Raw genomic sequence first — 23,203 nt, forward strand, 5'->3', positions numbered from 1 at the left:
CATTGCTTTTCCACACAGAATTCTTCACGTGGTTTTGAATCAAATCCTGGGGTAAGTTTTGCAACGCGAGGGCAGAGTGGCATGAGCAATGATCTGAACACCTTGTAGCCTGCAGCCCGCAGAACCCCTCATTTAATGTTTCCTCCAGTACACTACCACAACCCATTTCCTTCCTTGCCACTACCTTCTCCTCACACGCCAAGGAGGCAAAACCACGAATTGTTCCCATGAAGTCCGACCTCGACAAGGCTTGAATGAGTCTGTAAGCAGAACTTTCTCCCATGCTGTGCCCAGGCAGAATACAGGGCAGGTAACTCTGCCCGTACCACCTCTTTTTCCCAAACTCTGAGGAAAGGATGGGGGAACAAGCAGCGTGTCGCAGGCTCAAGGGCCGGGCACGGCGGGTGAGCAGCTCCACTGAAAGCTTCCACTCCTCCAAGTACGAGCCTGAACGCAACAATTTCTTTGGTAGCCACACCGTGAAAAACCTCCGGGTCCGGGTCCGGGTCCGGGCCCGGTACTGCCCGGCCCAGCCCAGTGCAGTGCAGGCCGCCCCAGACGCCCGCAGCGGCGCACCAGGCGCGGCGCGCTCCCCGTCACACCAACACGGCGAGCGGCCCGGCCCCGCCCCGCCGCCCGTGAGGTACCGATACCCCTCCCACGCGCCCGGTCCACCCCATGACCGTTGGCGTCCCCGCCCCTCCGTGCGCCGCAGAGCAACCTGGGCCGGCGGGGAAGGGGGGAAGAGGGAAGAGCGCAGCGAGCGCCGGCTCTGAGGTCATCCCGCGCGGCCGGAAGGAGCGGGGAGGCGGTTCCCGCTGCGGGCCGGGGGGGCCGAGGAAGGCCTCCGCGCGCGGAGCCCGGCGGCCATGGCGGCGGTGAAGGCCGCGGCCGAGCCGCTAGGGCGGACGGCGGAGGAGGTGGCCTGGGCCGAGGCGTTGCGCGGGGCCTGCGAGCCCGAGCACCACTGGCGGCACCGCCGCGAGTTCCTGCTGCGCAACGTCGGGGAGCTGCCGGCGGCGGGCAGCGCCCAGATCCAGCGCCTGGTGTCCCTCTCCATGGTGTGGGCCAACCACGTCTTCCTGGGCTGCCGGTGAGTGCGGCCGGGCGGCGGGCCCCGCGGGCGGGGCAGGGCGGGAGGCGGCCGCGCTTCACCTCTCCCTTCTTCTCCTTTCCCCTTGTCGCCCTTCTAGGTACCCGCCGCAGGTCATGGAGAAGGCGCTGGAAATGGCCGAAGGCATCCAAGTGACCGGCGCGCCTGTCCGCACCACGAGAGATGAACTGGTTGCCAAGGTGAAGAAAAGAGGCATATCAAGTAGCAATGGTTAGCAGATCATAGCTGTGACAATACATAGGAGTATAGAAAATGCTTGTTTTTGAATGTTCTCGGTTTACCTCGGGCCTAGAGAGAAGTCGTAATAATTTACTGTTTAAGGTCCTCGTTAATAGTTGCGCTCCTCTCTGTGCTGTTTTTGCTTCATACAGTACCTGTATGTAAAATAGATGTAATGCATTTATATCCCTTTAGGCACAGAGAGCTCTTGGTTTGAATTTCTCTATACTGGTATGCTTTAAGCTGATTATTCCCGTAATGCCATCTAGACTGTTGTACACTGGCTTAAATACATTCGTGTTACTTTGCCTTTAGCACTAGTAGGACATCGCAGCTTTGCCCAAAACTAGTTTCTTAAGGAAATTCTTAAAGTGCATTTTAAAGTAAAGCTATTCTAAAGATGTTTGTTATATTAGTATGCAAAATACCTGTTGTTGTTTAGGTTAGATAGTTTGTTTAATGTACTTTGATCATTTTTTTGGTTTGGACTTTAAGAACAGAAATACATACTTGCCTGCCAGTCCCAAAACAAAACATGGAATCTTGCACCTGACTTGTTTTTTTGGCTTTGTTTTTTTGGTTTTGTTTTTTAACGCTAAAATATTCTGAAATATTAGGTTAAAACTTGAAAACGCAGTTCAGAGTTTATTTGTGATAGATACATTTTAAATTCACAAAGATTATTCCTACAAGTTTTTAGAAAATAGATAAATTGTCTCTAGATGTCTTATAGTGCAGAAATGGAAGAGCGTAACGTACTTTACTTGTTTTGCAGAAGGGATAGAGCTTCCCTCCAAGAAGCGAGCTGTTGAGAAAAGCAGAGATTCTGAGGATACTGGAAAGGATGTGAAAACAACCAAGGCAGAATCCCCGAAAGAAACAGAGAGCACACTGCCTAAAGAGCGGGAAAAAGATACTAGCAAAGATCCAGAAATCTCCCAGTCAACTTGCAGTTCAAATAAAGAAACAGTCACAGCATCAGATGTAAAAACAGAAGAAAAACCTGCTAATGCTGAAAATACTACTGAGCAAAGCCCACCTTCATCGGAAAAAGAGTCAGGAGAGAAGCCTTGCTCAAATCCGCCTAAGGAAAACAAGTGTGAAGATGTGCCATTGCCTGAAAAGCAAACTCCAGTAAGTGTAGTGCCAGCGTCTGCCAAGGGCTCCCCGCAGGCAGAGGCGGTGCCAGCAGTGGTGCCACCGCCTGCCAAGAACACGCTGCAAGCAGAGGTGGTGCTGGCAGCCGTGCCAGCAGCTGCCAGTAGCACCCCGCAGGCAGCAGCGGTGCCAGCAGCAGTGCTCCCAGCTGCCAAGAGCACCCCACAGGCAGCAGCGGTGCCACTGACCACCAAGAGCACCCCACAGGTCACAGCAGTAGTGCCACTGGCTGCCAAGACCACCTCACAAACAAGTGCTACATTGCTGTCTTCCAAAACTCAAGCAAGCACTGCAACATCAGTGTCCAAGAGCAGCACTCAGGTGGGCACCTCGCTGCTGCTGGCCCCCAAGAGTGGCACTCAGGTAGGCACCTCACTGCTGCTGGCCTCCAAGGGCACAAAGGTAGGCTCTTCGCTCCTGGCCTCCAAGAGCAGTGCCGAAGTGGCTGCCTCGTTGCTGGCCGCTCGGAGTGGCTCTCAGCAGGGATCTTCACTGCTGACTTCCAAGAGCAGCGCTCAGGTGGCTGCTTCACTGCTGGCTGCTCGGAGCGGGGCTCAGCAGGGTCCCTCGTCACTGGCCTCCCGGGGTGGAGCTCAGGCAGGCGCTTCCCTGCTGGCTTCTAAGGGTGGCACACAGACCGGTTCCCCACAGCTTGCCTCCAAGAGTGGCTCGCAGGCAGGCGAAAGCCTTGCTAAGGCTTTGCGCAAACCATTGACCAGTGAGGATGTGAAGGAAAGACAACCTTTTTTCAACAGACTGTACAAAGCTGTAGCCTGGAAACTGGTTGCTGTTGGAGGCTTCAGTCCCAACGTAAATCACGTGGAACTTCTAAACTCATCTATTCAGTCTGTAAAAGCTACTTTAGACGTTGCTTTTGTTCCCCTGAAGGAACTTGCAGACTTGCCTCAAAATAAAAGCTCTCTGGAAAACATAGTTTGTGAACTGAGGTGCAAGTCTGTCTACTTGGGTACTGGCTGTGGTAAAAGTATGGAAAATGCCAAAGCGGTTGCTTCAAGAGAAGCTTTGAAGCTGTTCCTCAAGAAAAGAGTTATTGTGAAGATCTGTAAAAGAAAATACAAAGGTAGTGAAATTGAAGATTTGGTACTTCTGGATGAAGAATCAAAACCTTCAAATTTACCTCCAGCTTTAAGAAATCCTCGTGAGATCTTGTAGGGAGCTTCTCCGTTTGTACTGTGTATGATATTTCAACACAAGGACTGAAGGTTAATTTTGTACTTTGGAAATGTAGGCTTCCAGATATTTTGTATTTCTTTCTCAGTTTTGCAAGACAATGATAGTCCTCTCACTTAGTAGCAATTGTATAAAACTTGTTAGAGATGACAGGTGCGCATTTAAAGGTATGCCTTAATATATAGCACACTAGTGTGCTGGTTTGTTTGCAAAATAGTCTACCTAATTCTTCTATTTTTAATTAAATGATTAAGGTACAATTTGCTGTTTAAAACCTAACAGTTTTGTAATTCTTACGATTTGATGGCAGTGTGCTCAATTGTCTGTCACGTCTTTTTTTAGCCATGTAGGAGTGTGTATATAGGGACCATAATACTTGAAAGTTGTTAAAAAACTTCAGTCAAAAAGTTGAACTCCTCTGTTTCAGGCTTCTTGTTCATAACGTTCACTGTCGTGCATACTAGGAGAGAAAATAGTTGGTTCGCTTATTTTTATGGGATGTTTTTGTAATGCTCACAACATAAATGACACCCTAATCCCATTTAACATTGCACTGGCAAATTACCAATTGGCAGTCAAGTCTGAGCTACATCAGCCACCAGAACTCTGTAAGCAAGTTTATATTGTGAAATAGGACTTGCTGATTTTTCTCGAAATAAACATGGATTTCTATACCAAGCATATTTTGACTGCTACTAAAACCTCTGGGATGTGCTTTTATAGTACTTTGGTTGTGGCTATTGAATATTCCAGCCATTTCAATAACTTTGCAACACCTGAATAAAAGCTTTACTTTGAGTGGCCTCAAGGTGTAATCCCACAAGGATGACTTGTTTTCTTTGGACTCATGGCTGCAATATTGTAAAACTGATGGTGGACCTATAGAATACCTATTTCTACTTTTGTAATGCCAAGAAAAGCAAAATGAAGATGCTGCTGTCTGCTAGAGACAGTGCATTGTGAAGCATTCACACTAACTGAGCCCTCCCTTTGCTATGTGTTTTACACTGTGTACGGAGTGGTTTGGAGCAAAGAAAGCAGGTGATTATCATTTATTTTCAATGTTACTGAAATACCTGCACAAACTGCATGTTTTGATATATCAGATAATGACATGTAATTGTAAAACCATAATGTCTTCAGTGCTATTTTGACATGATCTTGTCTGATGACAGTAGTTAGCATTATTTAGTGGTGACCTTACACTTGACTGACAGATCCGTTGATTGGGTACTGCAGGAGTGAATATAAATTCCTGGGGTCTCTGTAATGTAGTGTCCACTAGAAGACTTTGATTTCTTCTGTGATTCTGGGACTGAACCACAGCAGCATTGTTACTGTACCCTACACGATTCTGAACAGTGGTGGCTGTCCAGCTCGTAGCACCTGAAGTCTGCAAGGCGCATGCGCTTCCCAACGGCCTGTTCAGAACTTCCTCCCTCTGACCCCTGCGCTTCTGCGCTCTCCTGAGGTTTCTTGGGCATTCCTCCTCAGTGTTTCTGGAGCAGGACCTGACATTTGGGAAGCAACTTGTTGAATTGTGTTAAGCCCCAATGCAGCACGAGATTTGGCCTGTGCTCCTGGTGCAGAGCAAGTTCTGTGCTGTGTCTGGGAGTTGTGGTATTCATGCCAGAAAGCGCAATCTCTCTTTTCATATCCTCAGTGTTCAGGTGAAGATACAGAGTGCACGTTTTTGGGGGCCAGGAATTGCATCCTGTGCCTTCTGAAGTAGGCAGCAGCTTTTCTAGCAGTTGGTTTGGGCATTGCCAAGTCTCTAGCTGAGAACTGCAGCACATGTTGCAATGTGAAAACTTGTGTTTGCCGTCTGTAAAATGAAGTGCACAGCATTTACAGAGCTTGTGGCGGTGCAGGGTAACTGTGTTCTGAAAGGCTGGGGTGCTAGATGCTTTTTTATAAAGTCCTGACTTGAGCTTACCTTTTTTAAAGAATTTTGAATGTTATTCCTCTTTGATGTTTGGTTGTGATTCATTAAAGGATGAGTCTGTAGCTACTCATAATAGAAACTGAAACTTGAAGTGTGCTCTTTTTATTTCACATTCTGCATGGAAGGCAGCCCAACAAGCAAATTCTGACATACAAGTAAATAAGCATTTAAGGAATTATTAACACTTCATTAACTCTAGAGGAAGAGTGAAAGAATTTTGAAGAACTTTCCGTGGCAAGAGGTGTTTGTGCAGTCTGGTCAGTTCTAAAACCTCTAGGTCTTCCTGCAGGTGCTGTGCTGGCCTCTAGCAGCAATTGTCAGACCTCGCTGAGGAGGAGCGGCTAGAACAAATGCACTAACGTGTGAGTGCGGAGTTGTCTTAGGGACAAATGAAACCATGCAACCGAAAGAAAAAACGACCCTGTTTTCTCTGCGGGAGCGTAGGAAGCTGCAGTCACGACAGCTGACTCCCGTTTGCTCCTCGGGCACAGCTGAGGCACGCTGTCGATACCGGGGTGGGGGCCGTCGGCTGTCGCCGGTATTTCCCAGCGGCAGGACAATGGGGTGGTGCGGATCGCGGGCCACGAGGCGGCGCTGGAGTGCCTCCTCCCCAGCGCGGCTACTCACCTGCGCAGGCGCTGCAGGCACCCGGCAGCCGCTCGCGCTGCCCGCCTCGGGGCGGGGCCGCGGCCTTTGTTTTGCTTAATATATTCCCGGGGCGGGGCGGTCGCTCAGCGGCACCGGCACCGCGGGCACGGGGCAACGCTGCGCGCCCAGGGCGGCCGGGCAGTCTGTCTGCCTGAGCACCGCACTGGGAGACCGGCACAGACAAGCAGGGCGGGAAACAGCCCTCGCGCTAACCTAGGTGTTTTTCCCCTCTCTGGGTCATATAAGGCGGCGACTGCGCAAGAGGAGCACTGGGATGTCCTGAAGACCTGCTCGCTAGGCCACGCACGGAGGACGCTCGTTCCTCACGGGCCCCGGCCCGCCTAGGGGAAAGTCCCCGGACCGCCGGCAGAGAGTGCCGGGCGCCGCGGCGCCCCCGCCCGCTCCCAGCATCACCGTGACACCGCCGAGACGCCCCCGGGCCGAGCGGGTGAGAGGGGGCGGGCCCTCGTCACGGCCACAGACACGCAGGTAGTGCGCAGGCGCACCAACAGAACGGGGCTCACTCTCAGGCCATCCCGTTTTACCGGGGCCGGGCCGGAGCTGAGTGCCGTGCAGAGCTCGGAGATGCCCTGCAGGAACAGCACAGCAGCGGGTGGGTGTGCGCTGCTTTCCCCGCAGCGGCTCCGGCACGCGCCTCTGCTCACCTCGAGACGTGGAGACTCGGTGAGGGGGGCACTGTCCCTGCCCTGCTCCGGGAAGAAGCAAGAGGCCAGATGGAAGTATCTTGGCACATTTGTTTGTTTGCACCACTCAGAAGTAAAACATCAAACACCGGAGAATCTGAGCACAAAGCCTGGGAATGCACAGACATCACTTCTCAGCACAGCAGTCCTTCGTGCAGTATGTGATGCACGCCTGTGAGTGCAGAGCACATCCCTGGTTTCCTCTGCTCTCCTGTACCCCTCAGAGGAAGCTGGTGGCACCAGTGTCATCTGTCCACTCAGTTTCATGCTTACACTCCCTGATACTACACAAGATGCTGCTACCTGCAGCAACAACACACGTAAATACTAGCCATGATGATAAGCTGAATTAATTCATAGGCAGGTGCTGTTCTTGCCTCTAGTATGTCAATCAAATAACACATTGCCATGCTTCTCCACAGAGGTCAGCCCTCTGCTGCCCTACAATCACATCTAGGTGTGAAGCACGACAGAAGAGCACTGGCAGAGATCCCCAAAATAACACTAAGTTCAGGCATCTCAGGCCCTACAGATATGAGTGCTCCCCTCACTCAAACAGCACTGAAGGAGCCCAGAGCCAACACTTCCCCTGGCTCATGCTCTCTCAGTATTTACAAAGCTGCCTTGGTGAGCCCTGGTCTGCTACACCAGCTACTGTGTGTCTTTCTGGTCAAGCTACAGACACACAGCCCGTATGTAGGCACAGCAGCAAACCTCACCGGCTTCCAGCATGTGCTGTTCTTCCTCCAGCAGTATCCTTATGGTGACATCTTCTCAGCTGTGTCAGACCCCTGTGCTAGGCAGAAGCTACCAGTATGCAGAGTGAGGAGCAGCTCTGTGCAGGACTAGCTGCGATAGTTGTGACTGCTTCATGGAGGAGCCTTGAAATGTGCACAAACTGCCTGGCTCGAGCTGCCATTTTGGTTGCGGTCTCAGCCACTTGAACTGCCTGAGTGTCTTGGTCTCTTTTCTCCTGTAATTCTTCATGTGATAAGCTATATGTGTTTGGGAAGACAGAGATTTCAAATGAAAACACTACCAAAGAACGCATCCCAAAAGAAACAACTAAACTAGGGCATGGCTGTATGAAGTCCTCCATTGTTTTGGTTGAGAAACTGTACTGAAATCCCAGCATCCCAGTTTCATCTGCTAAAAAGGACCTATCCAAAGCTGTATGAAGCTACCATTTCATGAGCTGTCATCCCTCTGTACTGCAGGCAGCACCTGCAGGACAGGCTGCAGACCGCAGACAAGCATGTGCAGACAAGCTGAAGCTTGGGCAGGGATTGATGTGGGTTTTTCTTTTTAGGCCCTAAAGATCACACTATAGCACCTTCACAATTTGGGCTGGTCTTTTCTGGGGGGGGACAAAATTCACTGTAAGTTTATGGCAAATGTTGGTCTTCAAATCTGTTAACAGAAAAGAATACACCAAAACTTGAACTCATCTAGTCTGTAGGTGACAATATACTGACATGACATGACCTGGTGGTCCAGAAACTGAGGGAAAAAGCCCCACACAGACAGAGTTCTGGTGCTGTCTCCCTCTTTCACTTGGCAGGTTTGTCCCTGTTTGCGTTGTAAGTGGCAAACTACAGAGCAAATAACAGTAATATCTGCTTTGCGAGATATTTTAAAAATCTTTTCTCTCAACTAAAATGTGCATTTTTTGCAATGTTTTGCATGGTGTATAATATGCCACACTCTTTGTCCATTTAACTTGTATCTGTGTGCCTTCTTGATGGTTCTGTTAGTAGCCACTGCCACAGCAAAGTTATCACTGTTAGCTCGGTTATGCTTTTAAGAAAATATTGTCATCTATGCCTGTTACCCATGCACCACCCCCCATGTAAAAACTGCCCTCAGGAGGTATCAAGTCTTAGGCTGTGCTGAATTCCACTCCTCTTCCTCAGATTAATTTAAACCCGTTCAGTTTCCTGGAACATTGGTGATTCCGTGGCTGAGCTAGGATACTTGCCAGTGCAGAGGTGGCCTGGCTAGAGTGTCACCAACATTACCTGCGTTACTTGCAGGTGAGGAATCTGGCTAGCCTTTTATAAATGACAGCAGAAGTTCCCACCTACATTGAAGGCTCACATATGAGTGTTAAACACAGAGTTTATGTGGATATCTGGTAGCAGTTTCAAATAAGTTGCAGGAAATTTTGAAAATGGCACATAACTTCTGAGCACAACTGCCTGTTGCTAAAGCAATGGATGATCAGTTCCAGCAGTTACCAGCCAGGTATTTTCTTCCTCCAGTAACATTTCTGCAACTCAAAAAGCATTGTTCAGCTCCCACATCTGAGCCTACAGCCCTTTAAAGTTTGAACTGTCACTGGTGGTCATGTAACATTAATCATTAGGCCTGAATGGACTGCCAAACGACTTGTTTTAAACGCCACTGTCAGAGAAGAATCCTGTTGTGCAAAAGACACTTTGTCACTAGTAAGAAAGCCAATCTAACCAATGTTTGCCCAGTTTTCTAATCCTCTGTGTTCTGTGTTTTAACTTCAGTTAAACTATATTCAGTCAGATTCTGCCCATATTTTGACAATAGCCTTCCACCCCAAATCCCTCCTTAGTTTGGAGCAAATGTCACATTTATTATCTGGGGGAAAGAGAGGATGGCTGAGAGGCTTGGGATATGAAATTAGTCTTTGGTGCTATTCACAGTGACTTTTCATTTGCACTAGAGATTAATAATCTGTACTAGGTTTGGATAAGCAGATTCCATAGAGAAGAAAAAAATCCACACTAGAAAAAAAAATAAAATAAGGATTCCTCCTGTTTGGTGTGGAGTTTCAGTGACATATGTCTAAATTCTCCTCAGGTTTTCAAGGAGAACACTGCAATTCATGAATGGTAACTACAGGCATGTAATTACCCCATTTCTGCAGGAGTGGAATTCATTTCACTGACATCACAACAGATCTGGGCTCCTCTTACAGTCAAGAGACATTTTTAGGGAAAGACCTACTTATACAAAGATTCTCATTTGACATATTTGGCTGGATGACTCCCACTTTTGTGTCCCGAGCTGGAAAGGAAAATTAACATCCACATATGGGAGTGTATTGTGAACATCTTAAACCATCAGCTACTAAAATTTCCTGCAGATGTAAATGCCTGCCCTCATTTCACAATCTTGATTAAAAGGTGTGATTGTGTATGTTTGTTCCTCACAAAAGGAAGTAAGAATGTGTTTTTCACGTGACCTGTGCTGAGTAGCAGAATCAGAGAAATATCAATGTTAGTGTGTAGCTCAGGTAAGAGCACACAAAATATCCTTTGTTATTATGGGCAAAAGGGGCTCAGTTCTTTTCCATTAAGGTCACCTGGATTCTTCCATTTTCTGGAATGAAAGGGGGTCAAGCTTCAGGGCTCAAGTAACGCAGTAAAGACAGTTGCCACATATTTGCTTAAGATTAATTTGTTACCATTTGTTGCCTGGCTTCCCTAAACATCACCTGTACACTTCCTAAATTCTTTGGCACAGTGATTGGCTCTGGAGCCAGAAAGTAAATCCACCCATCATTTAGGATTTAAAACAGTAGATGAGGAAGAAGAGTCACTGTCTGAAAAGCTGTTTACTGTAGAGGAAAACAGGGACATGTTACTTCAGCCACGAGTGGACAGATCCATATTGTAACTGTCAGGGAATGATCCATATAGCTTTCCCTGTTACACCAGCCAGGTGCTGCCCTTCGACTGGTTAGCTGTGTCCCACTCCTCTAAGGACCTGCAGTTCTGTGCCAGCCAGCATGCTCCATAGCACCTGTGAGAAGCTGCTGTTGTCCAGCCCCTGCTGGCTTCCTGAGGGCATTCGGGACAGCAGATACTCTCAAAAAGGAGCAGTGTGCTCTGCTCAAAACAAAGCAATGATATGGCAGAATGCTCTGATGGAAGCAGTGATGTCATATAAGTGAATTCCTCAACATTTCCCACCTTGGGCCTTATCAAAACACTTGGTCAACTTATCAAAACACTTTTGGGTATAGCCATGGAATTAGAGTAGGGAAGCTGAATGGGAAGAACTTTAAAAATCATAGAATAGTTAGGGCTGAAAAGGACCATAAGATCATCTAGTTCCAACCCCCCTGATATAGGCAGGGACACCTCACATTGTCACTCTGTCCAACCTGACCTTGAACACCGCCAGGGATGGAACATTCACAACTTCCCTGGGCAACCCATTCCAGTGCCTCACCACCCTTACAGTAAAGAACTTCTTCCTTATACCCAATCTAAACATCCCCTGGTTAAGTTTTTAAATAGATAAATAGTTATTACAAAACAAAGCACAAAGTAAACTTATTTTGCATGCTTCATTTTTCACTCTGTTTGAGGTGAGAAAAATGGAACCATCAGTTTGAAAAAAAAAGATGAGCTGGATATTGCAGCTGCCTTCTTCTCCATGTTAATACAAGTCAACTGATTACTAATTTGGGCTCAGGAAGAGATTTTCTTTCAGAGCATATTGGCAAAAATCTTGGAAGTTCTCCAGTTTTTGAGCAGATGTTTGCATTTGGATGAGGAAGAAAATATATCCCCTGATCAGTGCGAGATGTTTGTTACTTGGTGCTAGGGAGCTCTTTGATACAGCTGAGGGTAAGGATAGCTGGGAAAAAAAAACACACGCCAGTGTTCTCAGGAAATGTACTGGTTTAGTTTATCACTTTACTGAAATGATCTGATGTTGGCCCATGTCTTATTTTCAGATGTCCTACACTTGTGTAAATGAAAAACAACAATGGTTGTTTCCATATGATTTGTGTTCCACCACATAAATCAAGCCTAATATTTAAGGAAAATCAAAAGCAATGACATCTGCCATTTCAGGGAAGTATCTTTTGTTGGATGACCTGATGTTAAGAGAAGTTTTGAAGAATAGCTTACCCAAACAAATCTCTGTTGCTCGGGCAAGGATAGCCCCTTCCTGGAATAACACCTATACATAGATCAACTATGGCCTTTCTGTACAACTTTATGATCGCCTATAGCTTTCTTCAGCTGACTTTTTTAAAAGCCCTTCTTTACTGAGTTTGAAATAATTCTTTCTTTTCTCTACATTTCTTTTCTTGGTATCTTGGAGAATTCTTCATCCCTTTCATCCCATGGAAACCAGAGCAGCATATATTCTGCCAAGAATAATGTATCATCAAAAATTAGTTCTGTTCCATTTGCTTAAAAGAAGCACCCTGTTACCATCCTTTAAGTACTTCCACTAAATGCTGAGTAGGCCTTTCACAATTACAGCCCCTTATGGACTTGTCATCATCAGTAATGCTACTTTTCACTATTTTTCCACAGATGGAAACTCCTCCTGGGCTATCAATGGGAAGCTAAAAAAATCTAGCCAACTTGTGTATTGTTAGGTGAAAAAGGACAGGAATCAGCTATGATTTCATAGAATCACAGAATAGCTAGGATTGAAAAGGACCTTAAGATGATCTAGTTCCAACCCCCTGCTATGGTCAGGGATGCCTCACACTAGACCATGTTTGTTGCCCAAGGCTCTGTCCAGCTTGGCCTTGAACACTACCAGGGATGGAGTATTTATGCTATACATGCTAATAACACATTCCTGATACCTCTGTGAATGTCAACCTCCAGCTGGCAATTCTCCACTTAGTGGAGAGGATTCGTGGAAATGCATGGTCATTCTGCCTGGCCATCTCTACAAATAGCAAGGCTTGCTCTGCCATGCCTCCTATCTTCAGATTATTCTCACAAGCAGCCATTGAGAGAAGAAACACAGTTGGGTCACAGAGGCTATCAACCTGCAAACTGGAGTCCAATAACGGAAAATTCTCCAAGTGCTTGCTCCTAACCATTCTGAGGCATAATCAAACCAGAAAATTCAGCCTGCGGTTCTTGCTTTCCTTCCCCCTGAGGATTCAAACATGCAGCAAGCTAGGGCTTTTCTTTCCTAGGGAGACGTGGTCTAATGTTACTGCTGTATTCTCAAGCTTACTCAATTTAGATCTTTATTTTAGTGTTTGAAAGCAGCAGATAGCATTTAAATTCAGGAAACATTAGCTGATCTCAGTTGTACCTTCTCAACTGAGAAGATATTGCTCCCTCCATAGTGACAAACAGCAAGTATTCAGCACTGAAATCACCTGTAACAAATGTTATGAATGAAGTGTGCATATACAGATTCTTGCTAGGAAAAAAAAATGCCAAAATGTCATTTAAAATTTAACATTTAACTGTAATGAACATTTAATTTTAAATAACATGAATTTTTAATGGACATTTTTGCTTTATTTTTCTGCTCTGTATGGGAAATGAAGAAATAAGTAATAATAACCCAGAATAAACCCAGGACAGATGGCAGAACAATACAGCCAATCAAACTTACTATGAGCAAAACCACAACCCCTCAAAGCAGCCAACATCCTTCTAAAGAATACTGTATCATTTATATTAATCCAGGTCCTTTTACCCAGGTATATGGGTAGTGCTTTTTGCCTGTACAGTAAGTATTATCTGTTAATATTATAAGAAAGAATTCATATAAAAGACTTCTGTTACTCAGAAGTGACAGCAATGAGCACCATACAATAAAGCTTCAGCAGTTTACTGCCGATGGAAGTGAATGTAACTAGATTATTTTCACTTTCTAAATCTATTTGTGCAAAAACAAGTAGCATAAAATTATATGAGGCTTAGCTTCATTAATCTGAGCTGTCACAATACAAAAAGCAGCAGCTGCTTTTACTGGTGTTACAGATTTAAAGATGAAGGTGTCCTCTTAAGAACATGAACATGCTGAGCTATAGACTTCCTGTTTTTTTTTGGCCAGAGTGATATCAGCATAAAAAGGAATGTTTTGAAAGAACTGCCTACAACTTTGTTTTCATTCATTTTTATGAACTTGCCAACACACTGCTGACTTGGGCAAAGCCATCTGTCTGCAGCTACAATCACTCAACATCTTAGACGTAGATGTATGAAAATCACTGTCATGTAGGATACCCGCTTAGCAGCTGCATGAGTTGAATGTTAAGAATGTGTTTAAATACTTTTGTGAACTAGGCTGTGGTCTTAGTAATACTTACAGATTGCCATCATGTGAGATGCTGATCTGTGGGCTGGTCAGATGGATTTTGTCACAGGACCCGCCATGGAGCCATCTGGCAAAGATTACATATTCACAGAATCACAGAAAAAAAGTAGGCTGGAAGGGATCTTTTGGAAGCCATCAAAGTAGAACCAGCTTCACAGCCAGATCAGGTTGTGCCAGGCCTCATCCAGTCAGGCTCCAAAAATATCCAAGGATGGAGACTGTACAACCCCTCTGCGCAACCTGTGCTGCTGCTTGATCACCACTCCTGATCATGGCATTCTGAAACGTTATCTACAACATTAGTATGTGTACTCTTGTTTTTCTGGCCACTTACCTTCAGGTAGGAATGTAAGACAGAAGGTTCTTCTGGGGTTTGGATTTTTTTTTTATTTTACCCTTGTGTTCAATAATCTCTGTGACAGTTTTTTCCAAGTTTGGCAGATGTATTTCCCCCCACTGTTTTTCAGGTTCCTGAAATATAAATACATCATTCTGCAAAACGTACAGGTCTCCTCAAGATGTTTCAAGACTCCACAAGACCATACTTTTCCTGATGTCTACCAATTGTCATCATGAAGATCAGAAGGACATCTGAAAAAGAGATGGGGATCAACTCTCAACCATTTAGTAATTCTGCTTTGTATCAATCTCCCAGTAGAAAAAAGTGTGTCACTAAGAAGTGTATTTCTATTCCTGATTCCTACTATATTCATTGTGGCCAACATTTGATTCAAATTCTACAACAGCCTTAGGAAAGGCAGGATACTCTGTGAAAATTGGGAATTCGTTGGCAGGCAAGTGGGTTTTAAAAAAATAAAATTCTTTGATGCCTTATTTAAAATTCTCTGAAATGACTCCTCAGGATAAAATGTCACTCAGCTTCTCCCAGTTAATAATTTATGACACATCATTTTGCTCTTCTTTAAAGCTAAATCAGGTAGTTCTTATTATGGGCAGGAACAGCTTAAACTGCTGCTTCTTACAGTTGGAGGGTAAGAATTAATTGGATGCCCCACCATATCAACTACTACAGCGAGAAAAGCTTGACTATGGAGCACACTCTTGTACACCAGGCAGAAACCTGCCTTCCCTGCACACAGCCTGTCACTATGTTATCGGTGCAAACCTCAGTTCATGATGAAAACTGCTCTCCATCAATAAATGGTGGCATATATAGCTCACAACAACGTTTGGGAGAGAAATACACAGGTCATCTGCAAACAATTTAATGTGTGCATACATTTTATTGCAATACAAGTTACTCACATTCCACTCATGTCAGACACAGTGCCTTTGAAAAGGTGTGTTTCAAGAGATTTAATACCATTAGTGCTGACAGATTATTCTGTACACCAAAGTATTAAAAAAACAACCAACCAACCAAAAACAACAGTGCAAAGGGTAAGGCTTCAGCATCAAATGTAAAACTTCGGCATTTTTCTGCTTGCTCAAATATCTTTCATCAGTATTACATCCTGAAATAGTGGGAAGGTTCGGGGTTGTTACCGAAAATACAGCGCAGAGCATCACAGCCTACACAGGGAACAAGTGTAATCCATGACAGCCGCACACACCCTCAGAGAAACTCAGCATCTCCGGGGTCAAAGACCGTTTTGGGAAGAGCGAATAAACACGGGGCAGTGACCGAAGAAGGGCGACAATGGACACTAACACCTACCGGGAGCAGGAGGCGGGGCTCTTGACGGACCCCCATGGATCTCTCCCCTGCGACACCAGCGGTCCTCAGGGGCCAGGTCGCGACACCGCTGCCAGCTCCGCAGCGGCAGAAGCTGACTGCAAGCTGAAGGTAAATCGGAGCTACTCACACCTGGCGGCCACTTCCGCACTCTTCACCTCATACAGGTACCGCAGGCAGCGCTCGCAGCGGGGGATGCACGCCGGCCCCAGCCGCCCCTGAGGGGGCGCGGACATGGCGGGCGCTGTCCCAAAGGTGAAGGCGTCTGCCCCCGTGCGCGGCGGCTCAGCGCCCTCGGCCCACACACGGGGCAGCTGGCGCGAGGAGGGCCGGGGCGTGAGTAACCCCCATCCCCCCTGCGGCGGCCACCGCCTCCCGGCGCGGGTGCGGAAGCAACGCGGGCCTGCGCCTTTAAGGGCGGCCCCGTCCCCGGGACGGCCACCGCCCCTTGTCGCGCGCTGCGCCAGTAGGAGCCGGCGAGAGGGGAAGGCGGGAGAATGCGAACCCCTCGCAGGGCCGCCAGCCTCGCCTTATAAGGGCAGGGCCTCGCGCATGCGCGCAGCCCGGAGGCCAGGGGCGGGGGCTCCGAGTGGGGTTTTGCATCGGCGGCGGCACCGCGGCGGGAAGGGGAGCGGGAGCCCGTGCGGCAGCGGTGGCGTGACCGGCTCCGGCCAGGCCCGGCCTAGCGAGGCGCTTGCCCCTCGCCCCTCACCGCCTTCTCCCCCGTGGCGCCTCGGCGCTGTTCGGTCCCCTGCGGGCTACAGGGGCGGCGGCAGCAGGAGGGAGCGGAGCGGGGTCGCTGCGGGGACCCCGCGCCCGGTGCGGGCGGCGCGGCGGCGGCGGCGGCGGCGGATGTGCTGCTGGCGCGGGGGGATGATGCTGGCGGGGCCGCAGCTGGTGGCGGGGCCGGCGGTGCCGGGCGGAGAGCGGGCCCGGCTGCTCTCGCTCTATGTGCAGGACTACCTTGAGTGCGTTGAGTCGCTGCCGTTGGACATCCAGCGCAACGCTTCGCTACTGCGGGAGATGGACACGCAGTGCCAAGGTAGGCGCCGCCGTGGGACACGGCCTCTGCCATAGGGCAGCGGGGGGGGGGGGGAAGAGGAGGAAGCGGGGCAGGCGCCGCACATGCGCCCGTTGTGGAGGAGCCGGAGCCGGGGCGGGCCCGGTGGATGGGGGGTGGGCGCCGCGCTGGGCCCCCTGCCGGGGCCTGCGCCGGGCTGAGCCCGCTGCCGGGCCGGGCCGCTGCCCGCCCCAGTGAACGCGGAGAGCGGCGGTCCGGCCCTCCCCGAGGAGGACGTCCTGCGGCGGCGGCCCCGCCCCAGGGGCGGTGTGAACCGGCGGTACCTCGCCGCTTTGGCGGTAGGCCCGGTTGTAAGTGGGGATCCGTCCCGCACCCCCCGCCGGTTGACGCGGTGGTGGTGCTGCTGGAGGCGGGGCGCGGGAATCGGTTTTAGCTCCCTGAGGTCCGGAGGAGCGGTGAATTGCGGCTCTCCGGCCTGGCCCGCCGGGCGCTGACCTGGGGCAATGAGGGCGAGCACCCGGCGGGGCTGAGGAGCTGGAAGTTACCCTGAACTTCAGCCAGCGGCATGGCTGCTTCCGGCATGCCCGGATCACTGTCGGTTAAATCCGTTTCATCTCCCGTTCTTGGGCGGTGCAGCTGCGGGGCCTTCTATTTCCCGGCCAACCGTGATTTGGGATCCGTTGCCGAGGAGCATTGCTGCTTCAGCTGTGCAGCGGGGCCATCGGGGTGGACCCAGGGCACGAGTCGGGGGAATTCGGTCCTGTGGAGCAGAAGCCAGAGCCACATCTCCTGTGCTGCCTGGGAGGCTGTCCTCGGCTTGGGAAGAGGGGACCGTTAAGGCCTTTCAGACATTGAATGGGTCACCTCAGACGACAGCTATTGTAAACGGATTCTTTCATTTATCGTTCTAAGTACCCAGGAAGATACATAAGAACAGGCTTTTGTAAGTTTGTGTTTTTAAAGTCTGAAGGGCACAGACCTGTCTGCAGTTTTGAATTTTTAGTGAGGGTTGGACTGCCTAGCAGGTTCCCTAACTGAGCTTTGGTGGCTAGCCAGCACTTGAACGAATTAATTCTTACACTCAGCCTATAGTGCCATTATGTATTCTGATATGATACTGAGCCAAAGCAGAAGCTTGTTCCTAGTTCTGTCAAAGCTTACAACTGTTTCAAAAAATAGCAACACCCCCACCCCCCCAACCCCTAAACACTGGATAAAAATATCTCAGGCCCAAACCTAAAATAAGTAAAAGTAGTGTGGTAGAATTTGTGCCAGTTTAAAAGGTGGTGATAGTTCACGCATGAGGGATGGAATGATTTCTGTATTTGGAAAACAAATCCTTTTAGCTTTTATTAGCTCCACCAAACTTAATCAGATTGTCTGTAATGAACACTTGGCCTTGGTTTGGGTTGGGGTTTTCTTGTGTTTGTGTTTGGGGGTCTGGTGTTTTGTTGTTTTGTTTTTTTTTTTTAACTGGGGCTTCAGAGCTGTTTAGCTGGGCTTATGGATGCCTTCTCTGATGTTGAGGACAAGCAAGGAGTTTGGTGAACTCGCATTTCTGTCGGTCCAAAAGTTCTTTCCTCTTTTAACGGATGTTGATCCATTTTAAAGTGTGTGCAGCATTATCTTCACAGAATAATCAATGCAGGGTGACTGTTGTTCTGTGTCACAGTGTGAAAAAGCTGTTACTGCTTGTGAGCTCTTCTGGGCAGAGCATTCCCAATATGGAAAATCTCTGTAACTACACCTACACGTTTTGGCTTTTGATTTTTCTTTTTCTCCCTCAAAAAAAAAAAAGGCTGGGTGGGAGATAATTTGGCTGCTGAATACTGTATGCTCTGGTTATGCCTTTCTAGCTCAACAGCATGCACAATACCTTACCCTGCACTATTCAGGAGCAGATAGTAAGGTTCTCCTGCACTCGCACCATCAGGCCAACAGGCAAATGATGCAACTGAAGGTGCAGGGAGACAAAGCTAGTGGTTTTAGTGGTAGCTTGAATGTTAATATTGAGAAAAAACGGGCTGAGTTACTGGACAGGCAGAGGAGTTATTTTTGTCTTACCCTCATAAAAATCTGTAACAGAACAAAATGCTGTTGGCTCCTATTGTCATACATTTTAAGCATTTATAGTAGAAAGTGGCTGTTCACACTTAAGCTACTGTTTCAAGGTGTCAGCAGGGAAAAAAAATCGCTGTGAACAATGTGGGGATGGTATCTGTGGCTTCCATTTAGCACAAGCCTGAATCATTTCACAACTGTACAACATAGACAAATTCTTCAAAAATGAAAGCCAGTTTGTGAAATGTGGGTCTTTAGGAAAAGAGAGATTGTACTGCATATCTCCTTGCTTTAGAAGTAGATCGTTTAGTATCGTTTAAAAATTCCTTTGCCTGCTCAAATAAAAGCCTTAGGTAGTTTCTGAAGGAGCCAGTACTGTATCTAACACTGTGCATCAGGTTTCACCGTCAGTTCTACTGATCTGTTTCCTTCCACATTAGCAATTTCCCAAGAACTGAATTTTACTAAAGATTCACAGCAACTCATCCAGTTATTTTGCGTGACTTACAAGAATAGCTTAGAAGTCAAGCTGTGAGCCATTCACTTCTAGTTGCTTGACAATATCCTGTGATGCACTAAACAGTAGGTCACCTAGTCTGAAGAGTTCAGCCTTGATTTAAAATGCAGCTTGCTATAATTTGGCTTGGTAATAAGAAAAGTGTTTTGAGTGGTTTAAGTTGATTTAAACCCTGATTGTAAATTTGCTATTATGTAACTTCAGTTGTCATACTCATTTTATAACTATGCTTAATTGAAAGTGTAATGCTAAACCCTTGGATGAATAAGAAGAGGAAAGTAGGGGACCTGGATATCCTAATTCTGGAGTGTTATATATTATGATATCAAATGATTATATGAATTCTAGGTTTCATCCTGTGATGTAGTAAGCTATTGCTTTGCTTTGTGAGCCAGGGTTTTGGAACTACTATGGTAAGGGCTCTCAACAGAAATTCCTGCTTTTTCAGATGGAGGCAAGATCTGGACTATCCACACTCTGGCAGCTATAGTCCCCTTTCTTGGGTTATCCTTTCTTTTTCCTGTGGCTAAAATAAGCTTGCTTTCTTCTCAGAACTTGAGAATTTCTTTTTGCAGCAGATTGTGATTCTAAGCACTGATTGGATGACCATGCGCAGCAACAAAATACCTGATCTAGCCCACTAGAGTATACTATAATTAAAACTTTATTTCTAATGAGAAGCAGTACAAATTTGTGTTTTCTTGAGCATGTTCCACCTTGTATAATTATTTCTATTATTTTTATTTTGCAGAAGCACTAAAAGAAATAGATGATGTCTATGAAAAATACAAGTCAGAAAACGATCCTGTTCAGAAGAAACGCTTGCAGCAGCATCTCCAGCGTGCATTAATCAACAGCCAAGAACTTGGAGATGAAAAAATTCAGATAGTTACTCAGATGCTAGAACTGGTAGAGAATAGAGCTCGGCAAATGGAAACACACTCTCAGTGTTTCCAAGATCTGTCTGAGAATGAAAAGCCTGTAGAAAAGGCAAAGATGGAGTCCTGCCAGCCAGAGAGATCTTCACGTAGACCTCGTCGCCAGCGAACCAGCGAAAGCCGTGATCTGTGCCATATAGCAAATGGCATAGATGACTGTGATGATCAGCCCCCTAAAGAAAAAAGATCTAAATCTTCCAAGAAGAAAAAACGCTCCAAAGCCAAACAAGAGAGAGAGGTTTCACCCGTAGAATTTGCAATTGATCCCAATGAACCAACTTATTGCTTATGCAACCAAGTGTCTTATGGTGAAATGATAGGATGTGATAATGAACAGTGTCCTATCGAGTGGTTCCACTTCTCGTGTGTTGGACTCACCTACAAGCCAAAGGGCAAATGGTATTGCCCCAAGTGCAGAGGAGACAATGAGAAAACAATGGACAAATGTACTGACAAATCAAAAAAGGATAGAAGATCGAGGTAGTGAAAGCAATTCATATTTTAAAGAGTTGCTCCTTTTATAGTAAAATGTTTAATTTCCAGAGAACGCTGTTTTAGGAAATGCATAAGACTATGCAATAATTTTTAATCTATAATATTAATGGAGTATTAAAAGCTGTTATACTTTCTGTGATCTTAACTTTCTGCACTGAATAACCAAATAATTGAAACAGGGTGGCTTCAGACTTTCACAGAAGACATTGCAAGCATATGGCACTTGGTTTCAATTTAACCCCATTAGTCTTTAAAAGAACCTTGTGATTCTTGAAATAATGGGGGTGGGAAAAATATTGAAGAACTTTTCATGTTACGGAAAGGCATTGAAAGGCTTCACTTAACTGCTAGAACCTTAACAACTGAATTTGTTCTTTACCCCGTGTCTTAAGTTATTAGTTTTTTGTGTTAACATCACACATTTGGAATTAGGTTTTTGGAATTCAGCTGTAATTGTAAAAGTCTTCCAAGCTACAAGCAGACCTCTTCAGTGACTTTCATATAACCAGTATGTTATTTCAAGGAAGAAAGTACCACTAACTTAAGCTTTTTTTTAATTATTTTTTTCTTTCTTTGCCCTTTTTTTTTTTTTTGTCATTATTAAACTCTTGTCTTTGTGACTTTACACTTGGGAGTCAATTTTTGGATATGATAGAATTATGGTGTATATGTAGTTTTGGAAATTCTTGGTAGGTTTTGTTTTGAGTCCTGTCTAGCATCCTGATATCATAGTTATTAAGATGGTCTCTCTAATGCCAAAACTATTTCCCTGATTGTTTTGTCAATGCCTATATAAGCCTTGAAAGGAAGGGGGTATTGACATCTCGGGGAGCAGAAATCACAAAGATTATGAAATCTTCATCATAATCTCTGAGAGCTGAGACATGACTTGTGTTCCCTGGGATGTAAATTTTGCTTTTCCTGAAGTGGTATTCACGTATGTGTGTGGCTTTAGGTGCAGCACCACAGTTCTTAAAGTTGCACAAGTATCTAAAAAAAAAGCCTGAAGTCAAAAGCTGTCAAAAGTTTTGATAGATAATAAAAACCATAGGCATGACCGGCACAGAGCCAGCAGAACAAATCCCAGCAGGCTTCTTACAGCCTATGTAAGAGTCTTGTCCTGAAGTGTGCTAGTAGTGTCCGAATGCTACTTGAGTGGTAGTTAAAAGTGAACTTCCTCACCCCCACATCTTAGAGGAAGGGGAAAAATGATGAAAATAGCTGTTCCTGCTTCTTTGCAATGGAAGATGATAATAGAGAAGTGAAGGGTGTACCAAAGCCTGCACCTAGGGTTCCTGCTAAGCAGTGTTCTCAAGGCTTCTTGTGGGTTTGGCAAGGCAGAGAGAATAGCTCTGCAGGGCTGGGTGCAAGGGTTAGCTAGAGGGGGCTGCAAGTGCTGAGAAGTCCTCATAGATCTCTGCTCTTTGCTGCTAAAACCAACCTTGATGGCACAACAAAGAAGCAACATCATCTCTAGCCAAGCCTGGTTGAAAAGTGGTTGAGTTGAGAGCAGCCAAGAAAGCAGATGAGCAAAAGCAAGCCATGATGGGTGAAGGTCACCAAAACTCCCTCCTGCAACTCCGCTAGAGGGCTGCGATAGCCGGGGCTGGAGGACTGGATGAGCTGTGTTTGGCATAAAGCAAGCCTCTGTGCTGTTGGGCCAGATGGTATGAATCAATGTGCAGGACTCTAAATATTACAAGCTATGTAAAATACAGAGCCTGTTTCCACAGTTGTGATCTGATTCCTTAACAGGATTTAGCATTTGCAAGTAACACTAGTTAACATATGGCAGGGGAGCGTTAAGTCAGTGTTTTGAATTTTTGCTCTGAAATTATAGGTTTATGAAGTGTGCTTGTTCCACTGGGGAGACCTATATACCATGGTAAACTAATGTACGAGATGCAACCACCAGCAGGGTAGGAAAGAAGGTAAAGCTTATCTCAAGGCCTTATCTTGCTTTCCAGGCCTAGAGGCTAATCTGAGGTAGCAAAGATAGGCTTCTGGAGGGGTCTGGATCACGGCTACTGATGCAGAATCATCAGGCCAGCTGCTGGAGACAAGTGTTGTAAGTTGTCCTCTCCACATTTTACTCATTTTTCTTTTAGTTATGGCTTAATGATTCTGAAATTTCCTTCTTGGGAAGACTGGGTGGAAGCCTTGGGCTGGGGGTTTTATCGACACCCAATGCCTACCCAAAATGGTGATTCTCCCTAGTGTTAAAATACAAGCATTACTTAAGTAAATGCTGAAGTTGCGGAACAAAATATAAGTGGAATAGTAACTATTAACATTATACTAATTTATCTTGAAACGTTTTGCTTGAACTTCTACTGGCTAAATCATGAGTACTTTCTTCCAAGGCAGAGGAGAAAGCTGGGAGACTTATATAATTGTTCATCTGGAATAATTGCTAAAGTAG

At 46.5% G+C, this 23,203-nt stretch overlaps 2 protein-coding genes and 1 long non-coding RNA gene across 3 annotated transcripts; 2 read left to right on the forward strand and 1 right to left on the reverse strand.

The window, feature by feature from the left end:
• Window positions 1–796: 796 nt before the first annotated feature.
• On the forward strand, window positions 797–5,712 carry CDKN2AIP (CDKN2A interacting protein). Its single transcript, XM_062627348.1, has 3 exons — window positions 797–1,093; window positions 1,194–1,324; window positions 2,109–5,712. The coding sequence occupies exons 1-3, from the start codon at window positions 870–872 to the stop codon at window positions 3,662–3,664; spliced, it is 1,911 nt and encodes a 636-aa protein (XP_062483332.1). The 5' UTR covers window positions 797–869; the 3' UTR covers window positions 3,665–5,712.
• A 5,900-nt stretch (window positions 5,713–11,612) lies between these two features.
• On the reverse strand, window positions 11,613–16,016 carry LOC134168141 (uncharacterized). The gene is made up of 3 exons (XR_009966452.1): window positions 15,880–16,016; window positions 14,388–14,524; window positions 11,613–12,119 (listed from the first exon to the last, which is right to left on the reverse strand). It is a non-coding gene; the product is annotated as an uncharacterized LOC134168141 (long non-coding RNA).
• Window positions 16,017–16,210: 194 nt separating this feature from the next.
• On the forward strand, window positions 16,211–21,406 carry ING2 (inhibitor of growth family member 2). The gene is made up of 2 exons (XM_062627440.1): window positions 16,211–16,791; window positions 20,100–21,406. Exons 1-2 carry the CDS (start codon window positions 16,302–16,304, stop codon window positions 20,768–20,770), a joined length of 1,161 nt encoding a protein of 386 aa, XP_062483424.1. The 5' UTR covers window positions 16,211–16,301; the 3' UTR covers window positions 20,771–21,406.
• The last annotated feature ends 1,797 nt before the right edge of the window (window positions 21,407–23,203 follow it).

The sequence above is a fragment of the Pezoporus occidentalis genome, unplaced genomic scaffold, assembly GCF_034315485.1.
Source record: "Pezoporus occidentalis ecotype Australia unplaced genomic scaffold, CSIRO_AGI_Poc_V1 ctg1, whole genome shotgun sequence".
NCBI lineage: Eukaryota > Metazoa > Chordata > Aves > Psittaciformes > Psittacidae > Pezoporus > Pezoporus occidentalis.

Bases quoted from the DNA above. Each gene is read 5' to 3' on its own strand.
- ING2 (XM_062627440.1), top strand. From the start codon at position 16,302: ATGCGCGCAGCCCGGAGGCCAGGGGCGGGGGCTCCGAGTGGGGTTTTG. The intron at 16,792-20,099 runs GTAGGCGCCGCC...TTTATTTTGCAG, and splicing joins GATGGACACGCAGTGCCAAG to AAGCACTAAAAGAAATAGAT.
- CDKN2AIP (XM_062627348.1), top strand. From the start codon at position 870: ATGGCGGCGGTGAAGGCCGCGGCCGAGCCGCTAGGGCGGACGGCGGAG. The intron at 1,094-1,193 runs GTGAGTGCGGCC...TCGCCCTTCTAG, and splicing joins CACGTCTTCCTGGGCTGCCG to GTACCCGCCGCAGGTCATGG. The intron at 1,325-2,108 runs GTTAGCAGATCA...CTTGTTTTGCAG, and splicing joins AGGCATATCAAGTAGCAATG to AAGGGATAGAGCTTCCCTCC.